We start from the raw sequence: 18,014 nt of genomic DNA on the forward strand, positions 1-18,014 counted from the left end.
TTATGAGCGTAACCGTGTTTAAATATTTTTGTAAATGCCTTACGCATACCACCTTGGCGCGGGGATGGGCCTGGGATGGTTATGCGGGACTCCCTGGCTGATGAGACTCATGGACCCATTATAATGGATATCCATTATATCCAAGACACCGCAAAGCATGTGACATTAAAAGTGTGTCGTCGATGTGTCATACAAAGTCCTAGGATAAGGTGGGTGATTATTAAAACAAAAAAAAAACTTTGTAATACAGTAGGTTACATTCAGATAAAACATAAGTAAAATTGATTACAATATTACAGATTATATTATATATTATTTCGTTGTTCTGTGTGAGTTATTCTTCCGTGTTCTGGTCCCCAGACGCTACTGGCTTCTGAGCGTCCATACGTTCGATGGCTTCAAACACCCATTTATAATTCATAGCTCCGAAACCCTGTAAATTAAAAATACATTAAAGTGTTTGACGACCGGTTTAGGGTTTCTGTCCTCCGGCTCGAAAGCATCAAATTTCAGGCCGTTGCGCTAAACCAAGTTTCCCGACTCAGTCGAACAAAAAAAATAGTATACACATCTTGGCTCGACTCCACCTCAGCCGGCAAGGGCATGTAATCTGAGACATATTTTATGTACGAATAGCAAATGCGCAATGTATGGCAATTTATTTGAAACAAAGGTTTGAAATACATAGTTATTTGTTTTACAAGGGAGCAAAGTTGTTGTTTAACCGTACGTGCCAATATTGATACCCGAGCAAGCGAAAGATTCCAGTATTGAACCGCGAGCGTGGCGAGTGGTTCAAAAAGTAGAATCTTGAGCGTTGCGAGGGTTTCAAGGCACGAAGGTTAAACAAACTTTGCCACCGAGTGAAACACAAAATTTTTCACCACACCAACACGAACAAAATACTGACAATAAAACATCGAACTATATCAAATCCATCAATTTATTTAATATTTATAGGTAAAATCTACCAGCCAGCTTGACATCAAGTTAAAGTTTGTATGAAATTACTTTGCATTCTTGTGGATAAAATGCAATTTTTCTTCTGTTTTCGAATAGCAAAGAGAGCCATAACGAGTTGGTGTGGTGAAAATAATACTATTCTCGAAATTTCATTGTGCATTTATATTCCAAGATGGATTCAAGGGTTTCGTGTATAAGTGTATTCTTTACACTTACATAGAAAAAAAATACAGATATCTTACCCTGTGGTTCCTCCTCTGTAGAATCTCGAGGAACAGCGTGGGACGCGCCTGCAAGTGCTTGGTAAACGCCTGCAGCATGTAGCCCTGAACAAAACAATTCAATTTGATATTAAAGTATACACCAGTGTGTAGTTACCAACGCGCTGATCTGACCAAATGAAGGAAGCCACTTCGTCGTCTTTTTACCAAGCGGTGAAGGCTACTTTGGATCGGAATCGATGGAGGCACATTGTCCGTTCGAAGGGTTCCAGTGACCATGATCCTCAGTAATGAGGGACCGATTCAAAAGAGAGAGAGAGAGAGAGCAGTTACTAGTGTATAGTTTGTGTACCGGAAGATTAATTTTCCTTTACAACGAACTTTACTTTTCGGAGAACAAAACATGTCAGTTTTTATACATTTCTCTTGCACAAAGAGGTTGCTTCACTTTGCAAGGAACTATAAGTGCGTTTTCACATTATTTTCACATTGTCGGAAGGATTTCAAAGACAAAAATCCAAGATGGCCGCTTAAATGCAAATAAAATCCGATATCGGAACGTATAATGTGAAAACGCACTAAGCGTGGGTATTTTTATGGTCGTATCGAAACCAAACCGAAGCTGTAACAAATTGGTAAATAAGAATTGGCCTTCAGCTAATCTACAATAAGTAATTATTAACTCAGACGCCTTTGGTCAGAGTCTACCACCAACACATAGCCTTAAATTCCTTCTGAAAATTTTAGGCAACATTTTTGACACCATAGTACTTCGGAAAGAAAGCTTCTAGTCGACACAGGCCTTCAGGTTTGAGACCTGATATTTGTAACTTACCTTTTCGTCGAAGTCTATCAGCACACAGTTTTCTTGCAGTTCGTCAATCGTCTCGGAAACCTTTAGGGAACTGCCGGCCAGCTTCTCTCTAATGACGTCATAATACGTCGGCGGGAAGGCTAAGATCTCTGCGCCACGGGCTTTCAGGTTTCGGATCTGGTGAATTAGAATTTTATACCTATGTTTACAATCAGCATATAGGTACATAGTGACCACAACTTCGGAAGCTGGGTGGGTGCTTCAATACTTTTTTGGAAAACATGGTTGAATGATGGGAATTGGCCAAGTAATCTAGTAACTTTACCTATACATCTGTAGCATGCGTCAAATCTGGTAGCTCTGATTTTTTGCAGACTTGTTTATGATTTTGGCCTAAATTTAAAGTAGATTAAATTTAAAACTTCCTAAGAAAGGTTTTTCAAAAACTAGTCCTTTAGGGTTATAATTGCCAAAATTTGAAAAAGGAACTATTTATCGCGGGCGCTCGAGGTCACAAACTTGGATTATTCAATATGCTAACATCATAAACACGTCTGCAAAAAATCAGAACTACCGGATTTGACGCATACTGCCCCACACTTTTAGGCGACAAAGTCACTGTACTTTTTAGTACAGTTTAAGAAATTATTCTGGATAGTTTCTGTCGCATTGGGGTTTGCATCAATCCAGAGCATCCAGCCGAGAGGCCATGCCCTACATCTCTCTAGATCCTTTCATGAAATCATGTATTCTGACTAGTCTGATTCTAGTTAGAGTAACTTCACTTACAGTGGCTATGATGTCGTCGGTATACAAGGCGACATGCTCTACGCCTGACGTCCCGTGGGCCTTGACGAACTCGCTGGCTTTGCTCGTCGGTCTGAGACCTTTGGCTGCTTCGTTCATTGATAACTGTGAAATTGTAAATAAAAGGAAGTTTAGAGATGGCATGAGATAAACAGCTAAATCTGGAAACGTAGAATCAGGGTCTCAAAATTTCACGAGAATCGGTTGAGAATTGCTACCGGTCTGAGTCACACCATAGGTACACTTACTCTGTCGCTTCAATCAATAACGTATTTAAAGGTTGGAAAAAAGGAGTAGAAACTAGGAATTAAAAAGCTAGTGGCTACATCGTAGTGTCGTCCCTTTCAAATCATTTAGAGTTAGAGAACGGGACGATACGGTGTTGTCACTTCTTAATTTCTATTCTCTTTGCCAGGCTGTAGTAGAATTAGCCTCATATTTGCAACTGTATAGGTTATCCATAGAACCTCGTGGAGAAGTTTCCATTCTGTTTTGTCGAGTGGGTATACTTACGAGAACATTGTCATGTTTATTGATGACAGATGCGGAGTTGATGCAAGAGTATGGGACTAGATCATGGGTGTAGTCGACGCACCAGAATCTATAAAAATAATTTCAAATTAAAGCTAAATCATTTAGTCAAAGTGTTCCCACAACCACAAGAAATTCGTATTTTGACCTCTAGATTTTCTAATTTCAGCCCAGAAGCCCAGAAGAAAAGAAAAAGGTGAAAAAAAAATTGCTGATTGATGCTACCCAGGACACGACCAGAACTCACGGGTGTGCGCTCTGTGTAATAATGGTTATGATTGGTATTGCCGCAGCAGAGTAGATCTGGCACTACCATGCCCCGCCAAGACGAGCCAAGCGAAGAGCAAGGGCACTACCTACCTTTTATCGAATTGATAATATTACCAGATACCAAAATTAATGGTGATACTCTATAATATTGCCAAGCTGTTTAAAAAAACATGTCATAGAGGTAATTCTGGTCATATATCAAAGAACTGATTTTCCCAGATAGTATTTGTATTAGGTACCTGTGCATGTTCAGGTTCTTCTCGTACCAAACTACGGAATCCTCCAGGGTCCCGTCTGCCACGTTCCCTTCCACGTGGTCAATGTACTCCAAATTCGTGGCTGGACTGAAATAACAACTAAAAGTGTAGCAGCATAAAGCAGGTAAGTACTATTCAAATTAGGTCTACCTAGATCCGCCTCGAGTCGACTTTTAAACATAATGGTACCTTCATCATTTTCCTTTCGTTATCCCAGCATTTGCCACGGCTCATGGGAGCCTGGGGTCCGCTTTGACAACTAAGATTTGGTATAGGCACTAGTATTACGAAAGCGACTGCCATCTGACCTTTCAATCCGAAGAGTAACTAGGCCTTATTTTAATTAGTCCGGTTCCTTCACGATGTTTTCACCGAAAAGCGACTGGCAAATATCAAATGATATTTCGCACATATGTAGAGTTAAGTTCCGAAAAACTCCGGTACGAGCCGGTGTTGGAATTCGAACCCGCGACCTCCGGATCGAAAGTCGCACGCTTTTACCGCTAGACCACCAGCGCTTCTGTGCCTTGATAATGCTAATTTTATTTTTTAATTAAAAATGGGCTTACTCTTACACAGACTAGCCAAAGGCAAAGACCTGCGGGCCGATTTTTGAGTCTCACGCCTTCGATTTCAGAAAATTGTCACTGAAAATAATAAGCAAGTCACCGTTTTCAACCGGCATTTTAGTGACAAAATCCCGTATGCGAGATTCAAGAATCGCCCCCCTGGAATGAGCTCGCCTAGATGCTTGTTCACCCTCCATTTGAAGGTTGTTGAAGTAAGTGCAACGGTATTTTGCTTTAAAAAGTGGCAAGATTTATTTTAAAGCCTTCAATCATCAATAGGGAGCGGATTTCAGGTAGCGATTTAGGTATTATTATGGATATGACTAGTGCTATTTTTTAAATAGATTACATCGCACACCGCAAACTGCTGAATAATTAGATTAAAATAATGTTATTTTTGTATACAAGTTTATATACAAGCGAATTCTTTTCATTTTTCTTTCCTTTGAGTCGCAATAGAAGTTTTTACTGTGCCATGCGCAGAAGAAATATAAAAAAAGAAGAACTGAAATAAAAAAAATATTAAATTTAAAACAAAACAATTTTTTTTTATTTTTTTTCATCATAATTTTTGCCCTATATTCATTTAAAGCATCCAAAAGGTTTTTTTTTACTTTATGTTCTGATACATTTTTTGTGTGTAGAAAAAATAATAAATCATGCGAGTCATATCCATATTAATATTTAAATCGCTACCTAAAATCCGCTCTCTAATCATCAATTAAGTGTGATTAAATACCTGAATCTTTCTAAGAAGAATTTTTTAAAGAAGTTTTTAATACTTTCTGGTGGATACTTACAGTAACTGGTTTAAAGGATCGCTTTCCAAAGGTTTGTATCCCGGTAGCCAGAATCCATTGTATTTACTGAGATCGATTAGTGTGTGCGTATTATCACCGTACTGGAATAAAAAGAACTTTAAATTAAATTGCAAACTAAAACATCAATGAAAACTAAGTCTAATTTAGTTTAGACTCTATTATGAATATTATTGGGTATGTACTGTAAGAGGTTTCATATACGGAATGAAACCTTTTACAGCTTTTGATGTTTGGTGACTGGCAGTCCCCGATTTGAATTTAGAATAATAGACAAACGTCAAGGAGAACGAACACTTGACAGGGCATTCGAATAGAAGCAGCGATTGGGAGTAATTGTTTATAATTTAGCTCCCATGGAATAAAAAAATATAGTTTAATAATCCCATTTAAAGTGTTTTAATGGATGCCCTTCACCGATAGGCCGTCTCTCTTACAGTACGTCATATAAACATATATTCAAAGTAGTTATAAGCAATCTGTGTTTATTTGTTTTCGAATATCTGTTTGCGTAGTTAAACAACCATAACTTGGTACAACTACGTTGTATCTAATGCTTTGGAGGTAAACAAAACATGTCATCTCAGTCAATTCCACAGTACGAGTACCTGAGTATCCTTTATACACATCCGAGTATCTACTATTACTACTTATAACATTTCTACCATAACGTTTTTTTCAAAAATATGAAAAGAGGAGGTAAAACTGGAACAACAATCACACATCCACAGGACAGGTATTGCCTAGTGTGGAGGTCAGCAAAATTGTAGTGTGTTCATTTGAAATAAACAATTTTTATTTTTTACAATGTTCATCAGAAAGACCGTGAAACTCGAACGAGTAAAACAGTCTGGTACCTAATATGATTTACAGATAGATCCTTAAATCATAAATAGTCGGTGTCTCACTCATCAGCATAGATACCTACCTACGAACCAGCATATATAAATCAGCAAGCATAAGTACCTACCTTAGTTTTTGTACTAACATCTTTATCATCCCCCTTGAGTTATACCGGCATTCGTCACGGCTCATGAGACCCTGGGGTCCACTATGATAACTAATCTCAAAATTTGTCGTAGGCACTAGTTTTCACGAAAGCGACTGCCATCTGACCTTCCAACCCAAAGGGCAACTAGCCGGCGTATCATGCTTCCAATTTTATCACTTATCCACGTGGATAAGACATCTGTCACCCTCACACTGACATACTTGTCAAAGCGTGACGGATGCTTTATCCACGTGGATAAGTGATAAAATTGGAAGCTTAATACGCCGGTAGGCCTTATTGGAATGTCTGGTTCGGATCACGATGTTTTCCTTCACCGAAAAGCGACGTAGTTGTTCAACCAACAATCGTGAAAAATACTCACCGTCCTCAACACCGCGTACCTCACCACCCCCTCTTCATCCACGTCCTCCTTCACCCCCATCACCTCCGCGCCCCCTCTTTAGCCCCCCGCACCAGCGCGTCCAAGTCTTCGACTAGGAACGCCACGTCTTTCACGAAGTCACCGTGGAGGGATAGGTCGGGGGTTATAGGGGAGTTGGCAGTTGTGGGTGACTCGAAGGCGATTGTTATCTAAAATTGAAAAAAAAAAAAATACGTTTGAGATTCGAGATGCAGATTTTCATTTGTTTTTTATGTGGACCTACTTAAAAGTTAAGGTAGTAAGGCGGCGGAATTGAAAAAAGTCGTCTAGTTTTGAAGTTGATGTGACTGGAGAGTATACTGCCGACAAGTGGTATCGTTGTGATCGGTAGACTTTACTGAGTACGAAATAATGACTTGTCGCATTCTCAGACTGTGGGGGGGTTAACTATGACGTCACAAAGATCGCGGTCCCGGGTTTCAATTTTTCGCCAATTTGTCTAGAACCCCTTATCCAATTTTGAAAAATGGGGTGTCGATTGAAAGCGTATAACATGCTGATTAAGATTTCTTATATGTGAAAAGTATAGTTTTGTTAGTTATTTTTTAATTAACAATAATGCAAAAAATACTTTTTTTTTACTCTCTTTTTTGATTTTTGTGACTCAAAAAGGCAATGAAAACGGCCACTTAGCTAAAAAATATGTTATATAAATCATTTAACTACATTATTAAGCTATCTGTTGCTTTTTAAATTTCTACGATCGGATAATAAATAAGCAAACTACAACCACATACCTGTAGGCGGGGAGTACCGCTTGACACGCGTTCCCATACATTCGGCGTCTATCAAATTACACCTCGCGCAAAATTCGTTTCAAGCAGATATACCTCTAATCTTATTCATCGTAACCTATCAATATTGGTATCATTTGAAAGTACAATTAAAGTACTTTAAGAAACAATCTCAATCATTTTCTTAAAATCAATAATCGCCAGTCTGCGGTGGTTACAAAGGAAAAAAGTGGGTATGCAATTTGACTGGTTTCCTAGGTTTGATACCCTAGACGAGTTTAAAAGGGGAGGTAAAGGTGACATATGGGTTGTTCTCTGGCCTAAAAGCTATACAGAGGGTCAGGGGAGAAAAAAACTAGGGTTTAAGTTTAGTTTTAAGTTATTTTTCTTTTATTTGTTGATTTTATTGTGTTAAATTTTTTTGTAATTTTATCAAGGATACACGTTGGTTTCTTTTGCTGAAAATTCCCTTTTTTTATGAGAAATGTTATAAATTTCATGGCATTTTCCGATAGAGACTAAAATTAACTTTCAAATAAGGCCACATAGTCATACTGATACATAGTCATACCCTTAATATTATATAAGTAAAAGTATGACTATGTGGCCTACTGATACATAGCCATACCCTTAATATTATATAAGTAAAAGTATGACTATTTGGCCTTATTTGAAAGTTAATTTTAGTCTCTATCGGAAAATGCCATAAAATTCATAACATTTCTCATAAAAAAGGGAACTTTTAGCAAAAGAAACCAACGTGTATCCTTGATAAAATTACAAAAAAATTAAACACAATAAAATCAACAAATAAAGGAAAAAATAACTTAAAACTAAACTTAAACCCTAGTTTTTTTCTCCCTGACCCTCTGTGTAGCTTTTAGGCCAGAGAAAAACCCATATGTCACCTTTACCTCCCCTTTTAAACTCGTCTAGTGTATCAAACCTAGGAAACCAGTCAAATTGCATACCCACTTTTTTCCTTTGTAACCACCGCAGACTGGCGATTATTGATTTTAAGAAAATGATTGACATTGTTTCTTAAAGTACTTTAATTGTCCTTTCAAATGATACCAATATTGATAGGTTACGATGAATAAGATTAGAGGTATATCTGCTTGAAACGAATTTTGCGCGAGGTGTAATTTGATAGACGCCGAATGTATGGGAACGCGTGTCAAGCGGTACTCCCCGCCTACAGGTATGTGGTTGTAGTTTGCTTATTTATTATCCGATCGTAGAAATTTAAAAAGCAACAGATAGCTTAATAATGTAGTTAAATGATTTATATAACATATTTTTTAGCTAAGTGGCCGTTTTCATTGCCTTTTTGAGTCACAAAAATCAAAAAGAGAGTAAAAAAAAAGTATTTTTTGCATTATTGTTAATTAAAAAATAAGTAACAAAAATATACTTTTCACATATAAGAAATCTTAATCAGCATGTTATACGCTTTCAATTGACACCTCATTTTTCAAAATTGGATAAGGGGTTCTAGACAAATTGGCAAAAAAATGAAACCCGGGACCGCGATCTTTGTGACGTCATAGTTAACCCCCCCACAGTCTGAGAATGCGACAAGTCATTATTTCGTACTCAGTAAAGTCTACCGATCACAACGATACCACTTGTCAGCAGTATACTCTCCAGTCACATCAACTTTTTCCGAGACCCTCTCGCCGCTCTACTAAGGTGAGAGAAATTTTGAAACAGCTAATTTAATATTAGCAACGGTAGTCGGGGTGCACATGACCTTTGACCGTCTTTTTGTATTTTTCCCTGAATCAGAATTGTTAACACTATTGATCTACGGGTAGGCTTGAAATGACCCGCTGAACCGACTCTAGCCGACCAAAAATGAGCATTTCTTTTTTTTTTTGCCACTTTTATGAAGTGTGATATTTTTGAAAAAAATATGCTATTTCTACTCAGAATTACTAGCTTTTTCAATCCTAGTAGTTAAAACAAATTGTCCCATACGATTTCTTCTTACTTTGTTACCATTTCCCGTACATGTTGTATGGGGTAACAAAAGAGGAAAGTAACAAAAATGTAAGGAAATTCTGGGACACTTTTTTTCTCCCAGTGAGATTGAAAGTACTCGTGATTCTGAGTACAATTGACCTAAAATTCCCTAAAACAATCAAAAAATTTTATTGGCAAAAAAAAAAGAAATGCTCAAATATGCTATACAATAAATACGCTCGTTAGTATGAAGACGTACCTACGCGTCGGATGCTGAACACATGCGAACGCATGATGTTCATACTTCATACTCGACCAGGCGATTGTTAGTCGGCGAAAGCCGATTCCACGTCGATAGGTTGTTAGATTATCCAATCCGATATCGGATCTTGGAAGGATTTCAATAGTAAAAATCCAAGATGGCTCCTGTAATGTTTGGGATATCGGTCTGACATCCTATATCGGATCGGATAATGCGAAAACGCACTTCTGTCGTTATTATCATTGTCGCTAGGCTTCCAGGAAAAAAATAAAATAAAGAACATTTTATTGGTTTACTGACCTTATTAAGTCTGACAACGATGGTGGTCACAGGGTCTGAGTCGCTGGCCTCGCGAACTGCGAAGGGTTGGAAACCAAACCTCGTCACGAAATAGCTTGACGCCTGAAAGTATTTTGTTTACTTAAGTACCTACTTTGTTTTACACATACATACAATCACGCCTGTATCCCACAAAGGGGTAGGCAGAGCACATGAAATTACTAAAGTCTCAGTGCCACTCTTGGCAATTAAGGGGTTGAAAGAAAAGGAAAATTGTGACATTGCAGTTTGCCAGCCGACGCCACAATTTAACCCAACTTTGTTTTATGTTATGTATTATTTATATTTTGTTTAAGCTTTCTTCCTTATTAATACAGTGTAAGGTATTTTAGGTATTAATAATAGTAAATAATAAATAAATTATAGGACATTCTTACACAGATTGACTGAGTTCCACGGTAAGCTCAAGAAGGCTTGTGTTGTGGGTACTCAGACAACGATATATATAATATACAAATACAAAAAAACATAGAAAACTTCCATGACTCAGGAACAAATACCTGTGCTCATCACATAAATAAATGCCCTTACCGGGATTCGAACCCGGGACCGCGGCTGAGCAGGCAGGGTCACTACGTGCTAGGCCAGACCGGTCGTCAAAAAGTTCAAAGTTAAAGTTCGTAGGTGCACTTTCAATCTTAAGTCATTGTCAATTAATGTGACAAGGGTGTTATCTACTTGTCATTAGCGTGTGGTGCACGACAATTACGCCCACTACCATTTGAACTTGAAGTGGAAAATGTCAAAAAATGACATGTAAACAAACATTATATTTTAACGATTTTTCGTTAATTTTAAATAAATCGAATAACAAGAGCTACTATTTCAAGTGTAATTTAGGTAGATAGATTATAAAGACATGGATATAATACCAAAAAATAAGCGCGTTACAAAACACGGAGAAACTAAAAAGCAAAAAATAATAAACCTTTGAATTCAGATTTCTTATCGTATTGCAATAATCTAAACATCAAAATTATAAACAAATCAATTATTTTTGCAGTCGGTACCAGACCTGTTCGTCGCCTTGCTATTGCCTGTTTGCCCCACCCAACCATACGCAGGCTGGCACCGACTCCAAAAATAATTGATTTGTTTATAATTTGGATGTTTAGATTATTGCAATACGATAAGAAATCTGAATTCAAAGGTTTATTATTTTTTGCTTTTTAGTTTCTCCGTGTTTTGTAACGCGCTTATTTTTGAAGGCGGTTTTATTTTTTGTTAAAAAGTTTATTTATTTGTTGATTTTTAGTGGTTCCTATTGATATTATACGTATCAGTCCGAATACATGTACACTAGTGAAAGAATTATCCTTTAACTCCTAACCATTGAGGAGTTGACCTTCCATCATCAGCTCAGCCACATAAAATTATTACCATCAGGCGTAAATACTGGTTTACCTTTGAAAAATACACTAAAAACATTACATGTGCCTATAACATTTGAAGAGTTCCCTCGATTTCTCCAGGATCCCATCATCAGACCCTGACTTGGTGCCAATGGGACCATCTCGGGGTTATACCCGTTCGATCAAAAAAAAAATTTGAAAATTGGTCCACAATTCTCGGAGATATCGAGGAACATACATACAAAAAAAAAAAAAACATTCAGTCGAATTGAGAACCTCCTCCTTTTTTGAAGTCGGTTAAAAATCAGTTTCCAAAGCATTACTCACGGTATAAACTTCCAACCCCAGACTACAGAAAGAGTCAATAAATTGGTGCTGGCAGGGCATATAAGGAATCTTGAAGAACATAGGAGTAATGGTACAAGTTCTTCGAGCTAGTGATATGGTATTCGCTAAACCTCCGTCCCGTTAATGCCTTATAAAACAAATCTAAACGTAAGTACCTCTACCTAGTCATGTTCGCGGCCGCAGAAATATCCGACACGGGCCTATTACCAGGCTAAGCCAGAATCTTTAAGCATAATCTTTTACGGTAGGAAAAATACTAACAGCGTATTGAACAATATTAGGTAAACAAAGCTTAAATATAATTTATTATAATGTTTTGTTTTGACATGTCACTTACGTTTTCTTTTCGCCGTAGCTCTCCATTCAGTTCTTTGATCCAATTTCCAGTGTGCTCTAAGAAACGCATAGAACGTGCAACGACTATTTATGCCATTATTTTTACAATTAACAACGAAACAACATTGATGCCCCATATCAAACATTACACATTGTATTATATTTTATGAGTTTTGATAGATGACAACCACAATCAGTGTCGATTTTGACCACCGCAAGCACTGCGATCGCTTTGCTTACCCCCTCCATGTACTTCGCACGAAGCCAATAGGCCTAGCACATGATGTCCGCGAGAGTATGTCGACGCGAGATAGATGACACGTGACATAAGGACTGGTAGTTTATCTCGCGGAGACATACTCTGGCGGCAATTATGTGCTAACTCTGCTGGTACTTTTACCTTAGTTTGGCTTGAAGTAAAGCCAAGTAATGAATGAGAATGTACAATGATGAATGACAGAACGAGAAAAGAAAATATTATTACTATTATCCACATAATATAATATTAGTTTAGATAGACGCAGCCTAGAGTCTAGATCTAATAACGCAAATGTAATACCCTAAATGGGTGTAAATGTTATGATAAGTATTTTTAAATAAGTACCTACTTAAAAAATAACCAAAAAACCAAAACTAATGCGCCTACACGATTAAAATAGCACAGCAGTTAGCATAATGTAAAGTAAATATAAAAAAATACAATAGGAACTAAAGTTACAAAAAAAATAAGAATAAATAATAATAACTTACCGTGTCACAAATTTGATTTCTTTCAACTCCTTTTGAAGAGTGGCACTGAAACTTAGTAGTTCATGTGCTCTGCCTACCCCTTTATGGGATACAGGCGTGATTATATGTATGTATGTATGTATGTAACTTACCGTTTTAGCATTAGCCACTCTAAACACGAGATGGTGAAAATTCAGCACTTTTCCGTCCTTGGGCACTTTACTTTCAGTTTTCTTTCCTTTCGTCATCTTCTTCCTTGCCTTTCTGCGTCTGTTCACACATAATTGTATATATAGGAAAACTGTTAAACATAGTATGTTTATTAAACATTGCATAATATACATGATAACGTAACACAACATGTTTTTGACTCTTGGATGGATTTTAGAGAAAAATAATTGTGAATTTCGCAGGCATTCGTCACCCGTCATGATTAGCATACAAAAAATTAGTAGGTAAGTAAGTATGTTGAAGGTACAGATATTTATGAGATACGTACACCGTATAGATTGGTACTATTGGTAGGTTTACGAAATAAATATTACATAATTAAATGTATGTAACTACAGCGGTAATTTAGACTTACACACACTCAAGACTATCACTTTGTAAAAAGTATAAGTACTTATAGAATTTTAAAACGTGAGTTAAAAAAACAGTAATAATAATACACTGGTAGAGTACGTATCTAACAAAATATTTGTAAATAACTTACTAAACTGTATATTTTAATGTTCGGATTTTTTTTAAGCAAAATACTCCTTATTGAATCAAGAAAAATCTAGTAGGTAACCATTAACCCATGACTTCTGTGGTTAGTTATTTGATGTCACAATCTTTTATAGACCTTAATAAAGTAGTACCTATTGAAAACTGGAGTAATTGTGTAGGCAAGGTAGAGCGTTAGGCCAAGTTCTAATTTATATTAAGTAGGAACGAAAAGAATAACTAACAGTAAATATTTAGTTAAGATTTTAAATAAAACAATAAGTACCTTTCTTAAATATGTATCCTTTAAAAAAATTGGATAGTTAGGTAAACGAATTAATTAAATAACTCCTACGCTGAACATTGGCCCATTTTTCAAAACTGAAAGTTACAAGTTACAAGCGGAAGTCTCTTTCCAACATACATATTTAGACTAGTTTGTCATACATATTTAGACTACGTACCGTCAACCAGGGGTGACTTTAGGAAATTTTGGGGTTACTTTGATGGTCTTTGAACGGCTTTAAAATTAACATTATTCATTATTTACTGAAACTGTTCAAATAATTAGTTAGATCAATAAATATTCTTTTAAATGTACCATAGAAAATCCCGAATTTACTTACAGTATGACTTTAAAACTAAATTTTCAAAGTAGCCCCTGCGTTTTAAAGTCACCCCAGTTGACCGTACCACTTGTAGCTTCGAGAACTGATCTATCATTCGCAGTAATTATAAACCACGGAGTGGTAGCAAAAATGTTATGTTGAAAATGTACCTACCTATAGGGTACTAGTTTATTGGTCAGTCATACATACTGAGCAATTTCTGTACGCGACCAACCCCGAAATCGCAAAACACGGAAGTAAAGTTGTATAACTATGGTACACGTAAGTTGTCTAGGTATATGATCTATAATTATTACCTATAATTAATTATTATTCGAGCGAACATGATTGTCGGACGCAGGTTTCAACGTAGCTAAAGTGCGGTAAAGATATCTTTATATAATTGCCTTAAATGTCTCTGAGGGTTAAAAGACTACACCTATTACATATTTAAAATGGACATTATCTATCTGCAAGATAATGCGATTCTGACTGTACTTAAAACTAGCCAGTTACTGCAATTGACATTATTGACAATTACGTACCTACGTGCCCAGTGTACAAAATAGCAAAGCAGAGAATTGTGGAATAAAACTGGTTCCACAATTATATGCGCTGTTTGTGTTCAATGTTTATATTCAGTGATGTTTTTGTCACTACATTCCATAGTAGGTACTCGGTTGTTATTGAAAAACGGTTGCAGAAAATGCCTATAAATACGTAAACATTATTAATTTGAATTCTTAATCTAATGTACATATTAAGTTTTAAAATTAATTGGGAAACAATAGAGACACTGTATTTTCGGTAAGTTACATACATAATATACAAACTTGCTGTCACACTTTAAGTTGTCGCGTTTTGTACACATATATGTATATTTAAAGTCTGGCAGGCATGTTAGTAAGGCGGCGGAATTGAAAAAAGTCGTCTAGTTTTGAAGTTGATGTGACTGGAGAGTATACTGCCGACAAGTGGTATCGTTGTGATCGGTAGACTTTACTGAGTACGAAATAATGACTTGTCGCATTCTCAGACTGTGGGGGGGTTAACTATGACGTCACAAAGATCGCGGTCCCGGGTTTCAATTTTTCGCCAATTTGTCTAGAACCCCTTATCCAATTTTGAAAAATGGGGTGTCGATTGAAAGCGTATAACATGCTGATTAAGATTTCTTATATGTGAAAAGTATAGTTTTGTTAGTTATTTTTTAATTAACAATAATGCAAAAAATACTTTTTTTTTACTCTCTTTTTTGATTTTTGTGACTCAAAAAGGCAATGAAAACGGCCACTTAGCTAAAAAATATGTTATATAAATCATTTAACTACATTATTAAGCTATCTGTTGCTTTTTAAATTTCTACGATCGGATAATAAATAAGCAAACTACAACCACATACCTGTAGGCGGGGAGTACCGCTTGACACGCGTTCCCATACATTCGGCGTCTATCAAATTACACCTCGCGCAAAATTCGTTTCAAGCAGATATACCTCTAATCTTATTCATCGTAACCTATCAATATTGGTATCATTTGAAAGTACAATTAAAGTACTTTAAGAAACAATCTCAATCATTTTCTTAAAATCAATAATCGCCAGTCTGCGGTGGTTACAAAGGAAAAAAGTGGGTATGCAATTTGACTGGTTTCCTAGGTTTGATACCCTAGACGAGTTTAAAAGGGGAGGTAAAGGTGACATATGGGTTGTTCTCTGGCCTAAAAGCTATACAGAGGGTCAGGGGAGAAAAAAACTAGGGTTTAAGTTTAGTTTTAAGTTATTTTTTCTTTTATTTGTTGATTTTATTGTGTTAAATTTTTTTGTAATTTTATCAAGGATACACGTTGGTTTCTTTTGCTGAAAATTCCCTTTTTTTATGAGAAATGTTATAAATTTCATGGCATTTTCCGATAGAGACTAAAATTAACTTTCAAATAAGGCCACATAGTCATACTGATACATAGTCATACCCTTAATATTATATAAGTAAAAGTATGACTATGTGGCCTACTGATACATAGCCATACCCTTAATATTATATAAGTAAAAGTATGACTATTTGGCCTTATTTGAAAGTTAATTTTAGTCTCTATCGGAAAATGCCATAAAATTCATAACATTTCTCATAAAAAAGGGAACTTTTAGCAAAAGAAACCAACGTGTATCCTTGATAAAATTACAAAAAAATTAAACACAATAAAATCAACAATTAAAGGAAAAAATAACTTAAAACTAAACTTAAACCCTAGTTTTTTTCTCCCCTGACCCTCTGTGTAGCTTTTAGGCCAGAGAAAAACCCATATGTCACCTTTACCTCCCCTTTTAAACCCGTCTAGTGTATCAAACCTAGGAAACCAGTCAAATTGCATACCCACTTTTTTCCTTTGTAACCACCGCAGACTGGCGATTATTGATTTTAAGAAAATGATTGACATTGTTTCTTAAAGTACTTTAATTGTCCTTTCAAATGATACCAATATTGATAGGTTACGATGAATAAGATTAGAGGTATATCTGCTTGAAACGAATTTTGCGCGAGGTGTAATTTGATAGACGCCGAATGTATGGGAACGCGTGTCAAGCGGTACTCCCCGCCTACAGGTATGTGGTTGTAGTTTGCTTATTTATTATCCGATCGTAGAAATTTAAAAAGCAACAGATAGCTTAATAATGTAGTTAAATGATTTATATAACATATTTTTTAGATAAGTGGCCGTTTTCATTGCCTTTTTGAGTCACAAAAATCAAAAAAGAGAGTAAAAAAAAAGTATTTTTTGCATTATTGTTAATTAAAAAATAAGTAACAAAAATATACTTTTCACATATAAGAAATCTTAATCAGCATGTTATACGCTTTCAATTGACACCTCATTTTTCAAAATTGGATAAGGGGTTCTAGACAAATTGGCAAAAAAATGAAACCCGGGACCGCGATCTTTGTGACGTCATAGTTAACCCCCCCACAGTCTGAGAATGCGACAAGTCATTATTTCGTACTCAGTAAAGTCTACCGATCACAACGATACCACTTGTCAGCAGTATACTCTCCAGTCACATCAACTTTTTCCGAGACCCTCTCGCCGCTCTACTATGTTATGGTCGCGCGATAAATGATAAAACATCTGGCCGTCCCTATCGCATTTACAAATAGTGCGATAGGGACAGCCGGATCAAATACTAATCGGTGGTCTAAAATTAGTGTTAAATAAAAAATGTCTGAAAAATAAATAAAAAAGACTCACATGTTTAATGAAGATGACAAACACTCAATCGTCCACACTGCTACTTAGCACTTACAAAACAAACAAATTAAAATCAAACCATACATTTATATCCTAACCCTTATCGATTTAGAAGATCTAACATAGTTATTTTCATGACCAATATTTAGCAATAACATTCATATTTTTATATTTATGACTCAATTTTGAGGTCTCTCGAAAATAATTTATAAAAACAAGTTATAATGAAACGTAATAAAGTTTAAATTGTGTATATATTTATTGGCATCGTTGATGTGATATAGATGCATATTTATTGAGTATTTCCTGTAGATAGTCGATAAGAAGTATTAGTGACTTGTGAAATATTTTTATGTATCCTGTTTCTGCTGTACACGGGATTACAAGACATCGGCAGGAAAGTTGTGTCCAGTTATTCCATAATCAGAAACTGTTAATGTTTTTATGCTTCAAACGTGATTGAAACCATTTCTAGGCTCAAGATTCCTCAGAGAAGCAACAGCTTCGCAGCAACGGACAACGTAGTAAAACTAAGTACCTATGTTTAAAATAACGGATCCCATAATGATTGCCAGATTATCATTAGTCATAATTCTGAAACGGTAAACTTTTCAGAATTTACATTAAGGTGGTTCGCCTAGGTTACGCGAAGCTTAGACCTCGCTGGATGGCGCCACATCTGCAAATTACTAGCTTTAATTTTTTGG

General features: G+C 36.1%; 1 protein-coding gene across 1 annotated transcript; it reads right to left on the reverse strand.

Moving 5' to 3' along the window:
* Positions 1–235: 235 nt before the first annotated feature.
* Positions 236–17,358, reverse strand: LOC125230473 (4-hydroxyphenylpyruvate dioxygenase-like). The gene is given in 12 exon segments (XM_048135616.1): positions 236–433; positions 1,206–1,289; positions 2,020–2,175; positions 2,788–2,910; positions 3,319–3,406; positions 3,846–3,950; positions 5,233–5,333; positions 6,624–6,694; positions 6,697–6,832; positions 9,945–10,046; positions 12,901–13,018; positions 17,308–17,358. Coding segments are annotated over 11 exon segments (1,161 nt in total). The 5' UTR covers positions 12,997–13,018; positions 17,308–17,358; the 3' UTR covers positions 236–334.
* Positions 17,359–18,014: the final 656 nt, after the last annotated feature.

Source organism: Leguminivora glycinivorella, chromosome 10 (assembly GCF_023078275.1).
Source record: "Leguminivora glycinivorella isolate SPB_JAAS2020 chromosome 10, LegGlyc_1.1, whole genome shotgun sequence".
Lineage (NCBI taxonomy): Eukaryota > Metazoa > Arthropoda > Insecta > Lepidoptera > Tortricidae > Leguminivora > Leguminivora glycinivorella.